A 19747-nucleotide genomic window follows, 5' to 3' on the forward strand; every position below is an offset into this window, starting at 1 on the left:
TCTCAGACTTTTAGGACATATCCACAGGATGTCCTACAAGTCTTATACCATCTCTAGGACCTGCACCTAATCTTGATTTAGGGTTCACACTGAATGTGGTGGATATTCAAAATAAGCAAAAGGACTCACTTAATGCGCTCCGTCCAACCGTATCAAAGTATAGAAATCTTACTTGAAGCGGGGTGCCTGGACTCCTGGCACTCCAATATCCAAAGGAAACAGGGAAATTCCAACGAGGCAGGGGTATTCTTCATAAAACATTGCTTGAAAAAGGCTTGTCAAAAGCCGAAACGCGTTGCGATATCCACCTGTTTCTGTATGCAATAAATTGTTTTATGAAGAATACCCCTGCCTCGTTGGAATTTCCCTGTTTCCTTTGGATATCGGGGTGCCAGGAGTCCAGGCACCCCGCTTCAAGTAAGATTTCTATACTTTGATACGGTTGGACGGAGCGCATTAAGTGAGTCCTTTTGCTTATTTTGAATATACATTTCTTTCCTCCTTGACACAATGGTTTCGGAGTTGCTCGCTGCTGCTCTCCCTCAGGGGATGTCTTAGGACCACCAACGTATTTTGCCATAAATTGGTTTGAAAAGCTCCAGTGGACCCACGAACTGACCGGTCTCTATTCCATAGGACCGGCTCAGTTGCGGTGAGTTTCCTTCCTTATTTATTCTGTTTTCAATTTTCTTGCACACCATTGGAGCGCCGCTTCTGATTCAATTATTTACGTTTACTGAATGTGGTGGGTGAGAGGACAGAAACAGCCAAGCTCTCTGCATTATGCGGTTTGCATAACTCCCATAGAAGTTACAGAGAGTTATGAAAAATCGTATCTCAGCTGGGCTTAGCTGTTTCCATCATGCCAACCACCTATTATGCAAATAAGAACATAAGAAAATACCTCTGCAGCGCCACCTATTGGATGGCGACATTCCTTCAAATCAAAGTGACTTTACAATAAGTCTTAACAATGATTGGGAATAGGAAAACAATCCAGAAAACCATGCACAGACAGCTGTTCCGGGGTGACTACCTCGCATCAGTGTGTAGCAGGATTCTGGCTTAGTTTGTGAGAGGCCAATGATGTGGATCAGGAGGGGTGTCGTGTCGTCTTAAGGAGAGCACCCAAAAAGTGTGGGGAGACACCTAGGGGGTGAGTGGGTCGGGGGATGGTATAGTCGCTCCCCAAGGAGAGCCCCTAATCATTGTTAAGACTTGTAAAGTCACTTTGATTTGAAGGAAAGCTACCATCCAATAGGTGGCGCTGCAGAGGTATTTTTCCATCTTATTTGCATAAATTACCCAGAGGAGAAGTCACAGGGGCACTTAAGTTCTTTGAACTATTAATGATTCATTCACCGAAAAGAACCTTATTGATACTTAAAATGTAACTTTTATTTTTATATGTCTCTAAAAGAACACATGTGTACATACATGAAACGGAAAATTCATATAAAATTCAGCGCCTCATTTAATTCAAAGGAGGTAAGATAGACCCGTTTGCATGCGGTCAAGAGAAATGCCCTGTAGATGGTATTTTATCAAGGCAAAACAACGGCTTTGTTCTTGTGTAGGTATAGCCGCTCACTCAGATGTCTCTCTTCATGTTATTTATCAGGACAAAAGAGGCCGCTCGATTAGCATACCCGCATAGCAGGGAGTGTTCATATATACAAACACGCCCCCTATTATGTAAATGATGACCCAGCTGTCTCACAGCCCTCTTCTTGTATCACACTTAGGGCTCATGTCCACGGGCAAAATAAGAATTAAAATCCGCAGCAGATTTTAACTCTTCTCCTGCCCGCGGATCCGCACCCCATAGGGATGCATTGACCACCGGCGGGGTAGATAAATACCCGCGGATGGTCAATAAAAGGGATTTTTTTTAAAATGGAGCATGGAAAAATCTGGACCATGCTCCATTTTCGTGCGGGTCTCCCGCGGGCTTCTATTGAAGCCTATGGAAGCCGTCCGGATCCGCGGGAGACAAAAATCAGATTTTACTCACCCACTCAGCTTCTTCTCTTCACCGCGGCGTCATCTTCTCTGCGTCGCGGCCGGATCTTTTTTCTTCGGGCCGGTGCATGCGCGGGGCACGTCACCGACGTCATCTTGCGCATCCGCCGAGCCGAAGAAAGAAGATCTGGCCGCGACGCAGAGAAGATGACGCCGCGGCGAAGAGAAGAAACAGAGCGGGTGGGAGGTAAGTTTATTCTTATTTATTCTTCTTTTCAGGGCTCATGTCCGCGGGGCAGGAGGGACCCGCTGCAGATTCTCCATGGAGAATCCGGAGCGGGCCTGATTTTCCCCGTGGACATGAGGCCTTAGATGTTCAGGTTTAATCAACTACCTATTAATTATTGATCATATCTGATCTATAAACAAGATCCTAGTGTCGATTATTATTTTTAGTGTGGAGCTTGATCGCTTATTCCCTTTGTCACATCAACGCGTTTCTATGGCACATATCAAGTGTGTCACTTCATCAGGATGGACATTTATAATTAAACTGGCCTGGCTACAACTGCCACCCAGATAACTGATGGTATGTTGTGCTCCACCGTGTTAGAAGCCCTTTTGTTGTGAATGGGCACTAACACGTTCACGGTAGTGACCGTATGCCTGTACTGATGCAGACAGACAAGTGCTTCAGCTCACATTACTGTGGCATATCAAGTAGTTTGACAGCACTGAGTGCTAAGATGACAGCACTTAAGCTCTTACTGAAAAGAGCATAATAGTTGCTGAGGCACTAGATACCCTTCAGACCACCCAAACGGGGTATGAAGGCTAGAGAGTCAATGCTAAAATTCCCCTATTGTGGGGTTTAGACAGCAGCTTTGTGGAGGCCACTATGATAAATCAGCAGGCTGCCTGGCCGCAACGTTAGAGACAGAGCTGGTAAGTGGGTATGCAGCCCGTTCTTATATACATATAACTCCTCCCATTCACTTACAGGGGATTGTCCCCACTGCTCCAATCAGAACACCGTCTTGCTTCACACACCCCCGGGCACGATCTCGCGATATTGAGACATCAATGCGTCATGACGTCACGACGCCACCTCGCGGCGCTATCACATGACACTACAGAGGTCACGTGATATTGTCCTGTCATCGCGTTGTCTGTTTCTCCGTTACTACAGTAACCGCAGTCTTCTGAGCCCGCGCATGCGCTCTATGTAGCGGTGCCGGACTTTAAGCTCCAGCTAGCCTTCTTTCAATGGCCACAGTCATCCGAAGCGGCGCATGCGCTCTATGTAGCGCTGCCGGACTTTATACTTCAGCATCGGAATGGCCGCAATCCTCTGAGCCGGCGCATGCGCACGACCATTCTGTAGGTATTAAATAGGAAAAGTAAAGGGGCCACAACTCGATTATTCAATGCTAAGTGTAAAAGTATTGGCACCCCTATGTAATGTACCTAATCTAATTCTCTAACTTCCTGGGGTCATACAAACATGAAATTTGGCAGGACCATTCTTTAGGTCCTAAATAGGAAAAGTAAAGGGGTCACAACTCGATAATTCAATGCTAATTGCAAAAGTAAGTGCACCCCTATGTAATGTAACTTCCTGGTGTCGTACAAGCGTAAAATTTTGCATGAACATTCTTTAGGTCCTAAATGAGGAGTGTGAGAGGGTTGGCACATTTTACAGATGGACATTGGTACATGCAGCCTGAGGAGAATCTAACACTCCTCTATGTGTATACATATTTTACTCCTCGGTTCCTCTAAAGTAACATTGACTTCATAAACTTTTCCGTGCAAACAACACGTAAACACCTGTATCAAATTAACTCGGGCGAGGCTGGGTATATCAGCTAGTCTGTTTTATAAATGACCTTATAAATTGTAAATCCTGAACCAGGTAACATACAATTATAAGCAGGACATAAGATCACCAGGTGGCAGATGTGTAATAACAAAGTGCTTCCAGAGGTGGATGAAGATACGGGAAGTTAGGTGCAATATTTGCAGACGGCACTTCTGCCTGCCAGTGTTCTCCCTTGGAGTGTTTCCGCAGTAATCAGCCGGCATTGCAGGCATCCACTTTCCTTTATACTGCTTTTCAATTGCACGTGTGTTCGGTGAAATCTTTCATCATGCTCATCTGATAAGTCCCTGCATCTCTCTGGGAAGTCCCGGTAGACTGTTCTGATAAATGAAGCACATAATGTTAATGGTCAATATACTGTAACAAAATCCTACAATATTAAATGTCCTGCTTTCTTAGGATGTTTAGGGGTTTCACAGTTGCAGGAAGAACACCTAGATGTAGATTAGTATGTCACAGTGAGGGTTCTGCTGTAATCTCTAAAACATAACTTTTATTCATCAAAATAAAAAGGATTCTGGATCTCAAAATCCTAAATTCTAGACACACGAACAAAATATATATAAAACCTGACCCCTATCTAAAAGAGGGGAAAGCCAAGTATGAACTGCCTGGACAAAAGGTATTTTGTATCGAACATACCGGTTTTCTATCCCTGTGTTCAGCCGTCTATAACTTATGGATAGAAAGAGTATAGGTCAGTTCACTAAGATTGATGTTCCCAGCTTAGTTGTATTGCTGCGGCTATTCAATAGGTAGGAAACATATAAAGCCTCCGTCTTTATAGTGGATGTATTGTTCCTCCTACTGATACATGCTGCCTGCTGTCTCGGAGAGCCGTGGGTATGAAAGCAGACGCGCTTCCTACTGCTGATCCGGGATTTGAAAAAAACAATGATTAGCTGACCTCGAAGTATAGCTAAAGCTCCACACAACGAGAGCCAAAGTGCAGTACACCAAACTGCCAAAATAAATTCTTTCATGGGTTCAACGCGTTTCCGCTACAATGGCGTAGCCTCATCAGGAACCACCCAAATTGTCAACAAATAAGTCAGCTTGTTGCTAGTACCGTATATACCGGCGTATAAGGCGACCCCCCAACTTTCACCTTATACGCCGGTATACAGTGGAGAAAAAAAAATAATTCATTACTCACCTCCCCCGGTGTTCTGTCGCGCTCCGGCAGGCTGTCGCTCGCTCCTCGTCCCCGGCGCAGCATTGCTTTCTGAATGCGGGGCTTGAAATCCCCGCTTCCAGGAAGCTAATACACACGCCGGCAGCCATGACTCACACCGGGGGAGGTGAGTAATGAAATTTTTTTTTTTTACACTTTTTTTTTTTTTTGTATTACCGGCGCATAAGACGACCCCCGACTGCAGAGCAGATTTTTCGGGGTTCAAAAGTCGTCTTATACGCCGGTATATACGGTAGGTCAATCTCAAAATAGGGAGAATGACCTCAAAAAATTGAGGGAGATAGACGATCCTATCACTAGGCAAAGCAACCAAATAAACCCAGTTTCCCCCAGACTTAAATTGCAGGAACAAAAATAATAAAGTAGCACCACCAGCCCCAGCAACAAGCTGACTTATTTGTTGACAATTTGGGTGGTTCCTGATGAGGCTACGCCATTGTAGCGGAAACGCGTTGAACCCATGAAAGAATTTATTTTGGCAGTTTGGTGTACTGCACTTTGGCTCTCGTTGTGTGGAGCTTTAGCTATACTTAGAGGTCAGCTAATCATTGTTTTTTTCAAATCCCGGATCAGCCGTAGGAAGCGCGTCTGCTTTCATACCCACGGCTCTCCGAGACAGCAGGCAGCATATATCAGTAGGAGGAACAATACATCCACTATAAAGACGGAGGCTTTATATGTTTCCTACCTATTGAATAGCCGCAGCACTACAACTAAGCTGGGAACATCAATCTTAGTGAACTGACCTATACTCTCTCTCTATCCATAAGTTATATACGGCTGAACACAGGGATAGAAAACCGGTATGTTCGATACAAAATACCTTTTGTCCAGGCAGTTCATACTTGGCTTTCCCCTCTTTTAGATAGGGGTCAGGTTATATATATGTGTCTAGAATTTAGGATTTTGAGATCCAGAATCCTTTTTATTTTTTATTTTGATGAATAAAAGTTATGTTTTAGAGATTACAGCAGAACCCTCACTGTGACATTTCTTAGGATGTTTAGAACTTCATTATCTTGCCTGACAGACTATTTTGATTGAGATATTTGGATTCAGCACCCTGAATATAGGTAAGGACACTCATTTTTTTTCACAAAAAATATACCCCTCTAACACAGTGTAAGTGGAGTCCCCATTTTGGCCAAGATTGGCACACCCCTTTAAAAATGATGCTGAAATTTTTGCCTGTTCAATGGAAACCCAACATAAATCCCCATCATCTTGTCACCAGTACTCCAAAAAATAGCCTTATGACAGAGCTGCTCGTTAGGCACTCGCATACATTCTTGAATGTACGGTGTAAACCTAGTCTTCTAGGTACTCCATTATGTAATTGTTAGTATCGATATATAAACTGTAGTACATATGTAAGAATATTTGTTTCATTTTTCACTTATATAAGCATATTTTTATACATCTTGCTATTCCATATAAAATGTAATAGTTTCTGTGCAATGAAATCCCAAAGTTCTATTGAAGTTCATTTAGCTGCTCTTGGTAAGACTAGAACAATGCATCACTGATTGTTGTTGTTCATAAAGTTTATTGATTTAATCATGTGACCTCATCACGTTGCCCATGGCCGGCAGCACAGGATTCCCCTGGGCTTTTAGCTAGAATGGAATGCATACAGCATCCCATCTATCTGAGAGGACGTCTATCTAGGTCACATGACCGTGAGAGACGCCTGTACGACGTCAGGAGTGTGCCCGGCGTCCCCAAAGTATTTCTAAAGAAAATCATTCTTGAATCCAAATCCCATACGGTGAGGTTTAATCACTAGTTAACCCATTGCAATCCAATTTTGGATTCAGGGTTTCCTAGGGGGCTTTCTCTTTCTGCCATTATACAATGGCACCATCTGCTGGCTAAAGCCAGTACTGCGGTATGTGACATGCTGGAGAGGCCCCCAACAACAGAGCGGCCAGTAATCTACAGTAAGAATACTCTGCTGCATGTCTTCCGACATCGGAGCTGTACAGCCTTCAATCAGAATGTCTTTAGACGTCAGACAGGGGATTGGAAAGGGTTAAAAATACATTTCCGTTCATTCGAGAAATTTCCATAAAAATCTTGGAATTGGAAAAAATAATTCGGACTTGAAATAAGACTTGTGTCTTCAGGCTTCTATCTTCCTCCACTCCGCAAATCAAAGTCTTTAGGCTCTGTCTGTAACCACTTACATTACCTTTGCAATCCAAGGTTTCGTCTATCAGGATATTAAAAGTACATTTCCCTTAAAAGTGCTTATTTTTGAAGAATCTTCGTCTCTACGCTTTAGGCTGCTGATCGGGTGCATGGAGGGCAGCGAGTGTAGAAAGCATCATATTTAGCTTGCATTAGAAGGTAATCTAGCCACCACTTTTCTCTTGTTCATACTCCTGCAGTCGGACCCTTTGTCTAATTGGAACCATTACACACAACTTTTATGTGTCATTTGAGAAAAATGTGCGGCAATAACTTGTGTGCACAACAAGAAATATCTCCTGAACAGCAAATGAGATTCCTAAGGCTGGGTTCACACGGGGCGGATTTGCTGCGAAAATTCCGCGTGGAACTTCGCCGCGGTAAATCCGTATACGGCCGCTAATCCTGGGATAAGCCAGCCATGTGGACGAGATTTCTGAGAAATCTCGTCCACACCGGACGGCAAATCCGCTGCGGCTAAGCTGGCAAAAGCCGCTGCTGTGGCGCGGATTTGCCGAACGCAACATGTCTATTCTTTTTTTTTTTTTTCACTGCGTCCGCGCTCTCCACTATGGGAGCGAGCGGCCGGGTTGCTTCAAAGCCGCCGCGGAGATGTCGCTGTGTTTGCTGCGGCCAAACCGCGACATTTCCGTCGGGAATCCGCCCTGTGTGACCGTGGCCTAAATGAAAGCTATGTTACACTTACAGTAGCTGTCAGCAGGTCGTTCCACATGATTTCCTTCTTTAGGGTGCATTTGCTGTGGATTCTGTCTCACATTTTGGTGCAGATCTGGAGCAGATTTCATCCCTTTAATTTGAATTCAAGGGAAAAGGTGAAATCTGCTGCAGATTGGAACCAAAATCTGTAAGAAAATCCAAACCAACAATGTGTGAACTCCTCCTATCATTTTAAGAATAGAGCGAGCTATTCCCAAGAAATACAGTATGAGAAAAGAAAAAAACTAGCAGTTAGTACTGGTATACTTGTGGAGTACACACCGAGAGACAAAACCCTGTCCAGCCACATAGACCTCACAGAGTGCCTCTAGAATCTTCTCCAACTAACGGCACTTACAAAGTAAAATCCATTGTAGAGGTAGGAAATAAAATAATATGGGAACAGAAACCTTGCCAGTCCGGCCTGTGGAGCCTCACATACAGCACAGACACCTTTAAAAAAGTAAGCCACTGTAATGACGTTTGGGTGGGAGAGCAGCAGGTCTTCATGGGATGTCTAATATTCATGTCACCTCCACTTTCCATATTTTAAAAATTTTAATCCGTTTTCAGCTGTTTGAAAAGCATGGGGAGCGCCATCTAGTGTCCGAGCTTGGCTTATTCCCCATCTGTTTTGTGACATTTCGCTTTTAAAACACTAGTTATTCGCTTAAAAATTCTCCTTAAACGTATCGTCGCTGCCAAAAGGTTCAGGAAAACTTGAATATTCTTAAACTTCTCTGGCGATGCCATTCCACCACTTACCAACTGTGAAAAGGCATCTGTTACTTAGAAATAAACTGAGATATGCTCTAACTTCCTTCAGTGGATCCGTAGCGTTTCCAAACAGAGATCTCTATCTCCAGTATACCTCACCAGCTGATCCTGCTTAGGTGTTGGTCCACAAAGAATATTGTTTATAGCCAAGTGCAGCCCACAATTAGAGACCTTTTTTGTATTGTTTTAGCCCCAGATACTCCAGGACTAATGTTAGAACAGCGCCACCAGCTGTTTCTATTGTGTCCACCTCGGTAAATGTTTGGAGGGGGTCACATGCTCAGCCTTGCACTGGCATGTGGAGGAGTCCATGGTGTAGTTAGTCGGTAGCTTCTGAAGATCTGGTGTCCAGCTCTGCTTCTACCGTGTTTCCCCGATAGTAAGACACCCCCGATTGTAAGACGTATCGGGGGTTTCAGGGGGGTCGGCCAATGTAAGCCGTACCCCGAAAGTAAGACATACCGTATATACAGTGGAGAAAAAAAAAAACATTACTCACCTCCCCCGGCGTTCTGTCGCGCTCCGGCAGGATGTCGCTCGCTCCTCGTCCCCGGCGCAGCATTGCTTTCTGAATGCGGGGCTTGAAATCCCCGCCTCCAGAAAGCTAATACACACGCCGTCAGCCAGTTACAGCCATTCAGCCATTCAATGACAGCATTGAATGGCTGTGATTGGCTGAAGGCGCACGTGGCTTCAGCCAATCACACTATTCAATGACATCATTGAATGGGTGTGATTGGCTGAAGCCACGTGCGCCTTCAGCCAATCACAGCCATTCAATGATGTCATTGAATGGCTGTAACTGGCTGACGGCGTGTGTATTAGCTTTCTGGAGGCGGGGATTTCAAGCCCCGCATTCAGAAAGCAATGCTGCGCCGGGGACGAGGAGCGAGCGACATCCTGCCGGAGCGCGACAGAACGCCGGGGGAGGTGAGTAATGATTTTTTTTTTATAAGACATACCCCGAAAGTAAGACATAGTGGGGCTTTTGGGGATAAAAAGAAAGTAGGACACTGTCTTACTTTCGGGGAAACACGGTATCTAAATGCAACAAGCACAATAACTGCTTCTTGTATTCCTCTGATCACGATGTTGTTCTCTTGGAAGCAATCCTTGAGGTCTTGGAGATCTCATTACCCACCAGCACAGCATGCTGCCCAACTCCAACGAAGGCTCTGAACTGAACCTCCGACATACATGTGAATTATCCCATTTCCTTTTTTTTGTATATATTCCTTATTTATTGATAAGGGGTGGGGGTGGGGATTGTTCCTTATCTACTTTCACAAAATGTCTTTTAATCCAGTGCCGGATTATAAATTTTGTTAAATTAGTTTTGTCTTGAGTTTCCATCTTTTGTGCCAAGAACAGCATGGAAACCTGGACGGAGCCATAGTATTTAATGTGTAAGACGGAGACCTCCTTGGCATCTATTTCACAAGATTTCCATCCTATTCAGTGGGTTTAGGCTTTGTTCACATCTGTGACTGAAACCCCAACTTAAATCAGCATGCTCCACTATTTCGTCTGGGGAAAATGCCAGGTGACATGCTAGAAGCTGGACAGATACCATCATAGCCAATGGGTCTGCTCTGCGCTGCTTGTCTCCCGGCATGCGGATAACATAAGCTTGGTTCTGGTACCATATTTCTTTAGTACATGAAGACAAAAAACAAAAGGGTAGGCAGAACTTCGGTGGGTACAAGAAAGATGTGGATGTGAAATGGAGCAAGGGGTTGCTGCTATCCTAATAACTCTATAAGCCAGAGGCAATAACGGTGTTGGGTACATGGAGTGGAGATGCAGCAAAGCTTAAGACTTAGGTGCAAACCCCCCAAAGAAGTAGACTTGGAGTTGAGGAACTGTGAGGTTTAAACTACGACGATACCAAATATTTGTATTTTTGTTATGTCTTTTGCACAATAAAAACACTTTTTACCATAGGACTTCTTACTATATTGCTGCCTTGCAAAACCTACAGCATTTTTACGTTTCCTTGCGTGGCCGTATGAGGGTTTGTTTTTTGGAGTACAAGTTCTAGTTTTTATTTGTACCATTTTGGGATACATATGATTCTTTGATTACTTTTCTTCTTGTTTTTGGGAAGCGAGATTAATAGAAAATGGCTATTTTGGGGATTTTTTTTAAAACTTAGTATTTATTAATTTATAGTACAGGTTATATGGCTGTAAAAGTAACATTTATGTGGAGTCATTTTATTTTTTCAATCAAACTTTGTATAACAGAAAAAACTGTATGTGTGTATGTGTATATATATATATATTTTTTTTTTTCATAAAGCCATTTTGGTGACATGGTCAATGTGACCATAACATTCAAAGGGTTGAACTGGGGTTCACAAAGAATAAAAAGACTAAATAGGCACAGAAGATTGACGAGCAGTTGCTCATCTAATCACTTCTTTTCGGGAAAAAAAGAGACCTGCAAGTGTGACAGACTCTGATTACTAATGGGGAGCGGGGTAATAACATGGTCAAAAGTCCATATTACCCTCTTTCCTTGGGTGATCTACAGCCTTACAAAGGGGATAGGAGAATGACAGCTACTATTCCTCCACTTCTGCTCTGTACGCTGCAAATGTAGTACATGCACCTCCCATTTTAACCTGCTCTATCCCCGCCTAGAAAGGGCCAACCACTGTGCTTTTGTTCTTGTTTGAAAGCCAAGCTGTGGCCCTGGTCCTGTTTTAGACAGAAATGGAGATGTTAGAATAACGCCATCTGCTCGACTCGTGCTCAAGCTAAACTGTAAGGTCTTTTTCCCCTGACCTGTGCACTGTTCTGACAAAACTCTTAGATGTTTAATATCGCAGATTGCTCAACACCTTTTCATATCTAAAAGTGGTCACAAGCTAGAACAGTTTAGGTTAACCCTTTGCAATCCAATTTTAAATTCAGGGTTTCCTAGGGGGCTTTCTCTTTCTGCCATTATACGATGGCGCCATCTGCTGGCTAGAGCCAGTACTGGGGTATGGAACATGCTGGAGAGGCCCCCCTACAACAGAGCAGCCAGTAATATACAGTAGGAATACCCTGCCGGATGTCTTCCGACATCAGAGCTGTACAGCCTTCAATCAGAATGTCTTCAGACGTCAGACAGTGGATTGGAAAGGGTTAAAGGAAAAGCCATTTACATATTGCATAAATAAGAACAGTTTCACTGTGACCCGTGCTGAAAGAAACATCCATATTAAGGTGGGGCACTTTTGGTGTTCATCATGGGAAGGACTTGAACCATGTACTATGCAGTCCATTAGTTTTCCGTTGTTAACAATTTTATGTAAAGAAAAGCTTTTTATCAATTGTATTCATAAATTCAAGCATTATTTTATCTCCATATTTGCATTATTTTCATGTAGTCCTTCAATTTTACAGATCCGTATTTGGAAGAGGATAATAACCGCTTTGAGAAAAATGAAGCTGACCAAAACATCACACCTTGTCAATCCAACGACGGCATAGTTTCAGAAGAACCGGGTGAAAATGACAATGATGGAGTAACTGCTAGCAATATCTCAGATTCTGAAACGGATGGATTGAATTCTAAAAGAAGAAGAGTATCTACTGGTACTTCGAAAAACTGTGGAAATACTAGTAATATCTCAAATTCTGAAACTGATAAATTGAATTTTAAAAAAAGAAGAAAGCACATTTGTTCAGAATGCGGTAAAGCTTTTTTGCGCATAGCACACCTGGTTGTACACCAGAGAACACACTCAGGTGAGAAGCCTTTCTCTTGTTCATCTTGTGAAAAATGCTTTATCAGTAAATCGCGTCTTGACCGACATTGGAAAATTCACACGGGAGAGAAACGATACTTTTGTTCAGAATGTGGAAAAAGTTTTTTCAATAATTCCCATCTGCAAATCCACCAGAGAATCCACAAAGGTGAGAAGCCATTTGTATGTTCAGACTGCGGTAGATCTTTTACAGAGCGCTCCAACTACACCCGTCATCTGAAGATCCATTCAGGGGAAAAGCCATTTTCATGTTCTATCTGCGGTCAAAGCTTTGTGCAACTGATTCACCTCTTGGTGCACCAAAAAAAACATGAAGTTGAAAATCAGTTTTCATGCCCGAAATGTAAAGAATTTTTTCCTTCAGAAGAAACCTTCCTGACCCATCAAAAAGTCCGCAACCATAAACTGTATTCTTGTCCCGAATGCAGAAAGTGTTTTTTGAATGCTGTTAGCTGCATTAGACATCAGAGACTTCATACTGGTGAGAAGCTGTATACCTGCCCTGACTGCAAAAAGCAGTTTATAAATAAATCCCATCTAGAAACACACAAGCGAACCCACACCGGGGAGAAACCTTTTGCCTGTTCTGAATGCGAGAAGCATTTCAGTGATAAATCTGGTCTAAACAAGCATCTGGCATCTCACAGGGGAGAAACGCCCTTTAAATGCAATGAATGTCACAAGGGTTTTAAGCAGAAAGTGAGTCTCTTTCTACATCAACAATTACATAAGGGCAATAAAGTGTTTTCTTGCTCTAGATGCCGAAAATATTTTTCCAGTGAGTTTGATCTAACGATCCACCAGAAGATCCATGAAGGTGACAACCCAATATCTTGCCCAGAGTGTCATAAAGTGTTTGCTAGTAAAGTGAGTTTAGTAGCCCATCAAAAGCGTCACATTGGAGAAAAGCCATTTTCTTGCTTAGAATGTGGTAAAGCCTTTAATGACAAGTCAAGTTTGGTTGCACATCGGAGAGTTCACACGGGGGAAAAACCATTTGCCTGTGCAGACTGTGGTAAAGTGTTTTCCGTTAAGTCAAATATGATCCGACATCAGAAAACTCAGGCAGGAGAGGAGCCTTTCACTTGTGCCGACTGTAGAGAAAGCTTTAAATCGAAATCGTGTTTTGACTTCCATCGAAAAATTCATACAGGGGTAAAGTATTTTTCATGTTCCAAATGTGAAGAAAAGTTCAGTGACCGGATGAGCTGGCGTCGGCATCGGCAGACTCACAAAGAAGAGAGGATTTATACTGAACTACACAAGCAACTGAAATTGTATGAATGCGCCAATTGCAAAAAGACTTTTAATAAAAAGTCCAACTTAGTAAGACACATGAAAATTCACGACAAGTGACATTACTAATGGGAACATCTTCTGAAAGGATGGTAAATTCTGAGACAAATGATCTTATCTTGGCTAAAGATAGCCAAAGTCCACATACTTTTGTTAACTTTAGGCCTTTCAGGAGTTGGACTGTTGGGCATCGATTCAAGTCAGCCAAGTGCTTGAGCTATAGCTGCTTAAACCTTCATTCCTTGCTATCAAATCTGTTCAATCTCCAGGAAGTCTGAAGTCAGCCATGTGTTTAGGTTGATAGAAGAGAACCACTGCCAGTTGCCCTCAGTCAAATTGCTAGATATTGTTGGTTCACCTATTTGTTGATGAAGCTGGGGCGAGGTAGTCTCTAGATACGCTCTAGTGTGCTGCTAGCAGTCGGCTTATGTTTGGCTTATTTAAATAGTGAATGGACCAACTCCAACATCAAGAAACCAGGTATCTGCATCAATGTATCTTGTTTTCCACACAACGTGAGATTATGATGCATTTTCACCTCATCCGTAGGTACTAAGTTATTTAGGCCCGCTCTGTGTTTTGCTTTGAATGCAGTAATTGGGATTTGAAAGTTTGTTTTTTTTCATCAACCCTGAATCCTTCATCATGTATCTACAAATTGCAGTCCTGCATTCAGGCTCCTAGCTATAACCTGTTGATAATGGAGAACTTCATGCAAACCTTGATGACTAAATAGGGTCTTTCACACTCCTAGTTGCTGGTATACAGTTTTATTTCATATTTTGTCTACTCTCATGATTTGAATAGGTCAATTGATATCATGACCAAGTAGAGCCAACAGTCGTTTTAGGATCTCTGTGGTTTTAAAGTTTATTTTTCAGTATTTTATGATGTAGGCTATGAAATGGAATAATGCCTCTCCAGCACCACGTATTGGAAGATCGCTTCCCTATAAGTCAGTGTCTGACCTTTTAACAGGCCTTACAACATGACTAAGAATATTAGCTAAACCAGAATCTTCATAGAATCATAGAATGGTAGAGTTAGAAGGGACCTCCAGGGTCATCTGGTCCAACCCCCTGCTCAGTCATCCCAGACAGATGTCTGTCTAGCCTTTGTTTGAAGACTTCCATTGAAGGAGAACTCCCCACCTCCTGTGGTAACCTGTTCCACTCATTGATCACCCTCACTGTCTAATATGTAATTTGTGTCTCCTCCCTTTAAGTTTCATCCCATTGCTTCTAGTCTTTCCTTGTGCAGATGAGAATAGGGCTGATCCCTCTGCACCGTGACAGCCCTTCAGATATTTGTAGACCGCTATTAAGTCTCCTCTCAGCCTTCTCTTCTGCTAAACATTCCCAGATCCTTTAACCGTTCCTCATAGGACATGATTTGCAGACCGCTCACCATCTTGGTAACTCTTCTCTGAACTTCTTGATAAGGAATTGATACTCGTGTACAGACAGCTGTAGAAATCCGTACCCCCTACTGATGATTTGGGGTGTTTCAGACGTTTATGGCTTGCAAACTTCTCAGTATTTTAGGATCATGGTAGCTTTGTATTTTTCTACCCAGGATACCTTTTGCTGTTTTATGATGGTCTAACCTTTTTGAGACCAATTCTAATCTGGCAGTAAGCATTATACACCTTTGTGACCATGTCACATTTAAATTTAGGATAATTCCTATTGAGCAGTTAATAGTATAACATGGGACTCCTCCAAAAAATAGCAATAGCATTATGTAGTATATGTTTGTGTTATGTAGCTTCCAAGAAGCTTTTTATTACATTTTTGTTTATTGCTGAATTACTTTACGCTCTCTGTCCCTTTATTGATACAATTAACAGAGTAAGTGTAACCGATATTTAATGCAGCTCAATTATTAGTCACTTACACAATGCAAAATACAGCTAAAAGTCCATTTTGTTTTATGTTCACCACACCTGGAAACATCACGATTCTACTTCAAGTCGGCCATGCATGGTCTGTGTCTCACAGTCAATGGGGCTGGTTGGACCTCCAAAGCAAATGTGTTTAGATTAAAGTATTACCATGTGCGACATAATGTTCCTGATCTACAAAAGTGTTTGGTATATGGCACACACAGCGTGATTCATGGGCAGAGTCCAGGTAGGGTGATGTGGAACAAAATGCCAGATCTTCCCAAAATTTCAGAAGGTCAGAAAGTGATTTATGACAAAGTACAATGACCTGAGGTGGACAATTGGTTTGTTAAAAGCCAAGGTGGTCAGTGACCAGAAGGTGCTAATTAGAGGGTCATGTTCTGTAGGCCATGCTATGGCATTATTGACCATCTCACTCAAGCAGCTCCTTTACTAACAGACACCTTGCGTAGTTTCTAGTCAACAAAAGGGAACCTGTCTCTTGGCCAACAGTATCCATTTAAAAAGTGGTAGTACTTGTGCAAACTGTTTCAAAACTTAGTGTTATTTCATGTGGCTACAGAAGATTGCTATCACGGAGCAGCTATGGTTACATTATGGTCTTTATGTGCCTTGTTCTATAAAAACATATGCACTCTGCTGCTCTAATGATATTGACTGTATCTCTGCTCCAAAAATTATTTCTACGGCTGCTCAGTTTCCAAATACTTTAGTCCCTGAGACAGACATTGATCAGCCAGATCATTAAAACTACGGACAGCTGAAATCTCATTACAATGACACCTTGTTAAGAGGTGGAATATATTAGCTGAGTGAACAGATTGTTCTTGAAGTTGATGTTTTGGAAGAAGGAAAAATTGGTAGGTGTAAGGACCTAAGTCACTGACAAGGGCCGTATTCTAATGGCTAGGTGTCCAAGTCAGAGCACCTCCAAAATGGCAGCTCTTGTGGAGTGTACCTACGGTAGTATGTACGGTTAGCACCGTCCAAGAAAGGACAACTGGTGAACTGCGACTGGTTCATGGGAGTCCAATTCTCATTGATGCACATAGGTAGCTACTGTAGTACAAGTTCCTGAAAAAGTAATTGTTGGCTAGGATCATAATGTATCAAAACACATTACATCCCAGCTTGCTGCATACCTGTAGACTAATCAGAGGGCCCATTCTGACCCCTGCCCACCCTTAAAACTGCCCACACTAAGTATTTGAGTCTAAGAACTGTACCATGGAGGTCTGGTCTGATGATTCACATTCTTCTACATCCTGTAGACGTGCTGGTGCTTGTGCATTGCTCATTTAGGTAAAGTGGCACCGGGATGCAGTGTGGGAAGAAAGCAAGCCTCTGGGGGCAGTGTGGTGCTCTGTGCGGTATGCTGGAGAACCTGAAGTACTGCATTCATGGTTATGGGACTTTGATACTAGCAGCAGAACACATTATTGCAGAGCAGCTATTCTCCTCTTTCAGTCGCATAATGTGCCCTGACTTGCTGAGAAAAATTGTTTAGCAATGGTTTAAGGAACATGACTAAGAGAACAAAGTGTAAACATGGCCTCCAAATACCTCTAGATCTGTCCATCCAAGCATCTTTGGGATGTGCTAAAAAAAGTCGGATCCAGTGAGATCCCATCTTAGCTCATACATCCAACAATCTGCTCTTATGGTCCATAGGACAATTTGAGAGGTTTTGTGGAGTCCTTGCCTTGATGGGCCACAGCTGACAGCACGAGGCGGAGCTATACAATATAAGATTCTTTTCACGCCACCCTGGTTTCCATTTGTTAAGCAGAATATTGCATAGGGATAGAAAGCAGGATGGGACCTTAGACTTCTATGGCTTCCATTTCACTTCGAACAGAAATGAAAAAGAGCCAAAAGAGGCCTTGTCTCACCTGTTGAAGCCTTCGGCTCCATCCTGGTTTCATCTCAGTTTGCTTCCCATGCAATTTTCTGCGTGAAAGATGGAAACTAGGACAGAAGCAGCGCTGAATAGTAAAAGGTGGTATGTGAAAAGAACCTTCGCAGTTGGGGCCGTTGAAGGGCCTCTGTGCCCATGTTGCATACAGCCATGAGGCGGACGCTCCATGGAAACTTTATGTCAATACATTTTTATTGGTTCAGAAAAGTTTGAAATTAAAACAATAGCAAATTTTCCCTACAATAATGAACTACAGAAATCACAGATACGCCATAACTTTGTGTGGCGTTTATCATGACCTACATTCCTGTGATACTTGAAGCTCGGGTCAGCTGACCCGCGGTCTGGCCAGGACGCACGTATTATGGTTGCATAAATGTAGCCGGGATATGCTGCTGTGTCGTCAGACTAAAGCCGAGTTCTCACATTGTCGGTTTGCTGCATTTTTCGAAATGTTAGTAAAACCTCACAGTTTTACTTAATTGTGGAAAATAGTGCTAAAAATCGCACCGTGGCTGCAATGTGAGGACACTACCTTAATGGACCTTTCACACAGGATGGAATATTCCGCAACGGCATTATGGAATATGTCATCCCTGAATGTAGCACCGAAAACTCTATGCCTGATTGCAGATTCTGATGTTGAATCGCCAGCAGGATTCTGCTATTTTCAATCCCACATCAAAATCTGCTCGTTGGTTGTATGGATTTAGGTGCTGAATTCAGGGATGTCATATTGCACAATGCCGTTGTGGAATATTCTGTCCCAGAATAAGGTGCAAATGATTAGGGCATTGCAGGAGAGGATCTTGAAGGAACCTGGCTTGCTCTTTGCTGTTGGTATGTTTAGGTCTGAAGAGCTCACAAAGATTGTTTTACATACTTATGAGTTAAACCTCAAACAATTGGGCATCCACCATGAGCTTTGTCTAGAAAATCATCTACAAACTGAGAAGGTTTTGAGTAACTGCTGTGTTGGCCTAGGTTATCCCAGCAAGACCAATCCAAGAGCAGCACACAAGAGGCTGTAATAGGTTTCTAGGAGCCACAGTATTTCATCAGGGGACCTTCAGATATTTCTTGCCACTATTGACACCAGAGTATCTGCGTGTACCATAAGAAAGAGGCTGTACAAGTGGGATGTATGCCATGTGTCCCAGGAGGAAACGTGTTTAATTTTCATCCAGAAAGAGCATCATGGTGCGATTTCAATGTTGCCCAATTACATGAGGCCTTATAAACAACATTCTCTGGACAGAAAAGGCAAAGATCATTATGTGGCTACACCAGAAAATGGTGAAAACCAAAGATCGTTTCATTAAAAGAAGTAATTCCCAGTTGTAAAGCATGATGGTGGAAATGTTAAAGTTGGGGATGCCTTGCTGCTTTAGGAACTCAACTTTGAAAAGAGACAAACTGCACTCACCAATGGTGTCACTAATGATGCTTTATCAAGCCCCCACCTTCTGGTGAAGACTTGATAAAGCGCCATGTGACGCACAACAGCTGTAGTCTGCCATTTTAGTAGTCTGTAGTCTGCACCTGCCATTTTTTTTATATGAAATAAAGTGCTTTTAATTCTGAATACCAAGTAGTGCCGCCTTTTCATCTTTCTGTACTGGAACTCCAATAGCTTGCTGTCGTAGAATCAACTATGGAATCTTAATGGTAGCAGAGCGTGCTTTATAGGGAATCTCCCAGTTTACAGTAAAAGTTCCACTATATATACAGAATGCATACTTCACATACCTAATGCCCTCCTTTTCAATGCTTGTGCGCATTCTCGTCTTATGTATGTAAATCGGACACCAGGTTCTCTGTCTACCCTTTACACAGTATACTCTTGTCAGCCTGAGACACTCTGAGACTTGCAGAGGAGGAGGAAGAATAGTACTGCCGCCATCAGAGCTGGCTCATACTGATGTAATGTCTCAGACTGATATAGCACCCTGTGCAGAGGGTGGTCTTACAATCTGGTGGCCATTGTATATACTTTAAGAGGACAGCAATCGGCTAAAGGCAGCGCTCCAGGGATAAAGTGAGGATTCATATGATGGTTTAAATGCCAAGTGCAATGGTGAGAAAATTAAATAGAACTCACCCTGGCGTGCTCGGATCTCCTGGAAAGGATGGTCTGGCACGCT

The 19747-nt window shown here is 42.8% G+C and overlaps 1 protein-coding gene and 1 long non-coding RNA gene across 4 annotated transcripts in view; one reads left to right on the plus strand and one right to left on the minus strand.

Moving 5' to 3' along the window:
• LOC136588076 (zinc finger protein 84-like) overlaps window positions 1-19747 on the plus strand; it is a 130682-nt gene that overhangs the window by 26977 nt on the left and 83958 nt on the right. Inside the window, exon 5 of one of the 3 annotated variants that reach the window (XM_066587004.1) lies at window positions 12119-19190. The exons of the other annotated variants lie outside the window; for them this stretch is intronic. Coding sequence (XP_066443101.1) covers window positions 12119-13839 — 1721 coding nt within the window. The 3' untranslated portion in view covers window positions 13840-19190. Of the gene's footprint in view, window positions 1-12118; window positions 19191-19747 lie in introns of those variants that run through there. 3 annotated transcript variants of the gene reach the window in all.
• LOC136588139 (uncharacterized) lies at window positions 3825-16962 on the minus strand. Its single transcript, XR_010787544.1, has 2 exons — window positions 16912-16962; window positions 3825-4164 (listed from the first exon to the last, which is right to left on the minus strand). It is a non-coding gene; the product is annotated as an uncharacterized lncRNA (long non-coding RNA).

The sequence above is a fragment of the Eleutherodactylus coqui genome, chromosome 13 (assembly GCF_035609145.1).
Source record: "Eleutherodactylus coqui strain aEleCoq1 chromosome 13, aEleCoq1.hap1, whole genome shotgun sequence".
NCBI lineage: Eukaryota > Metazoa > Chordata > Amphibia > Anura > Eleutherodactylidae > Eleutherodactylus > Eleutherodactylus coqui.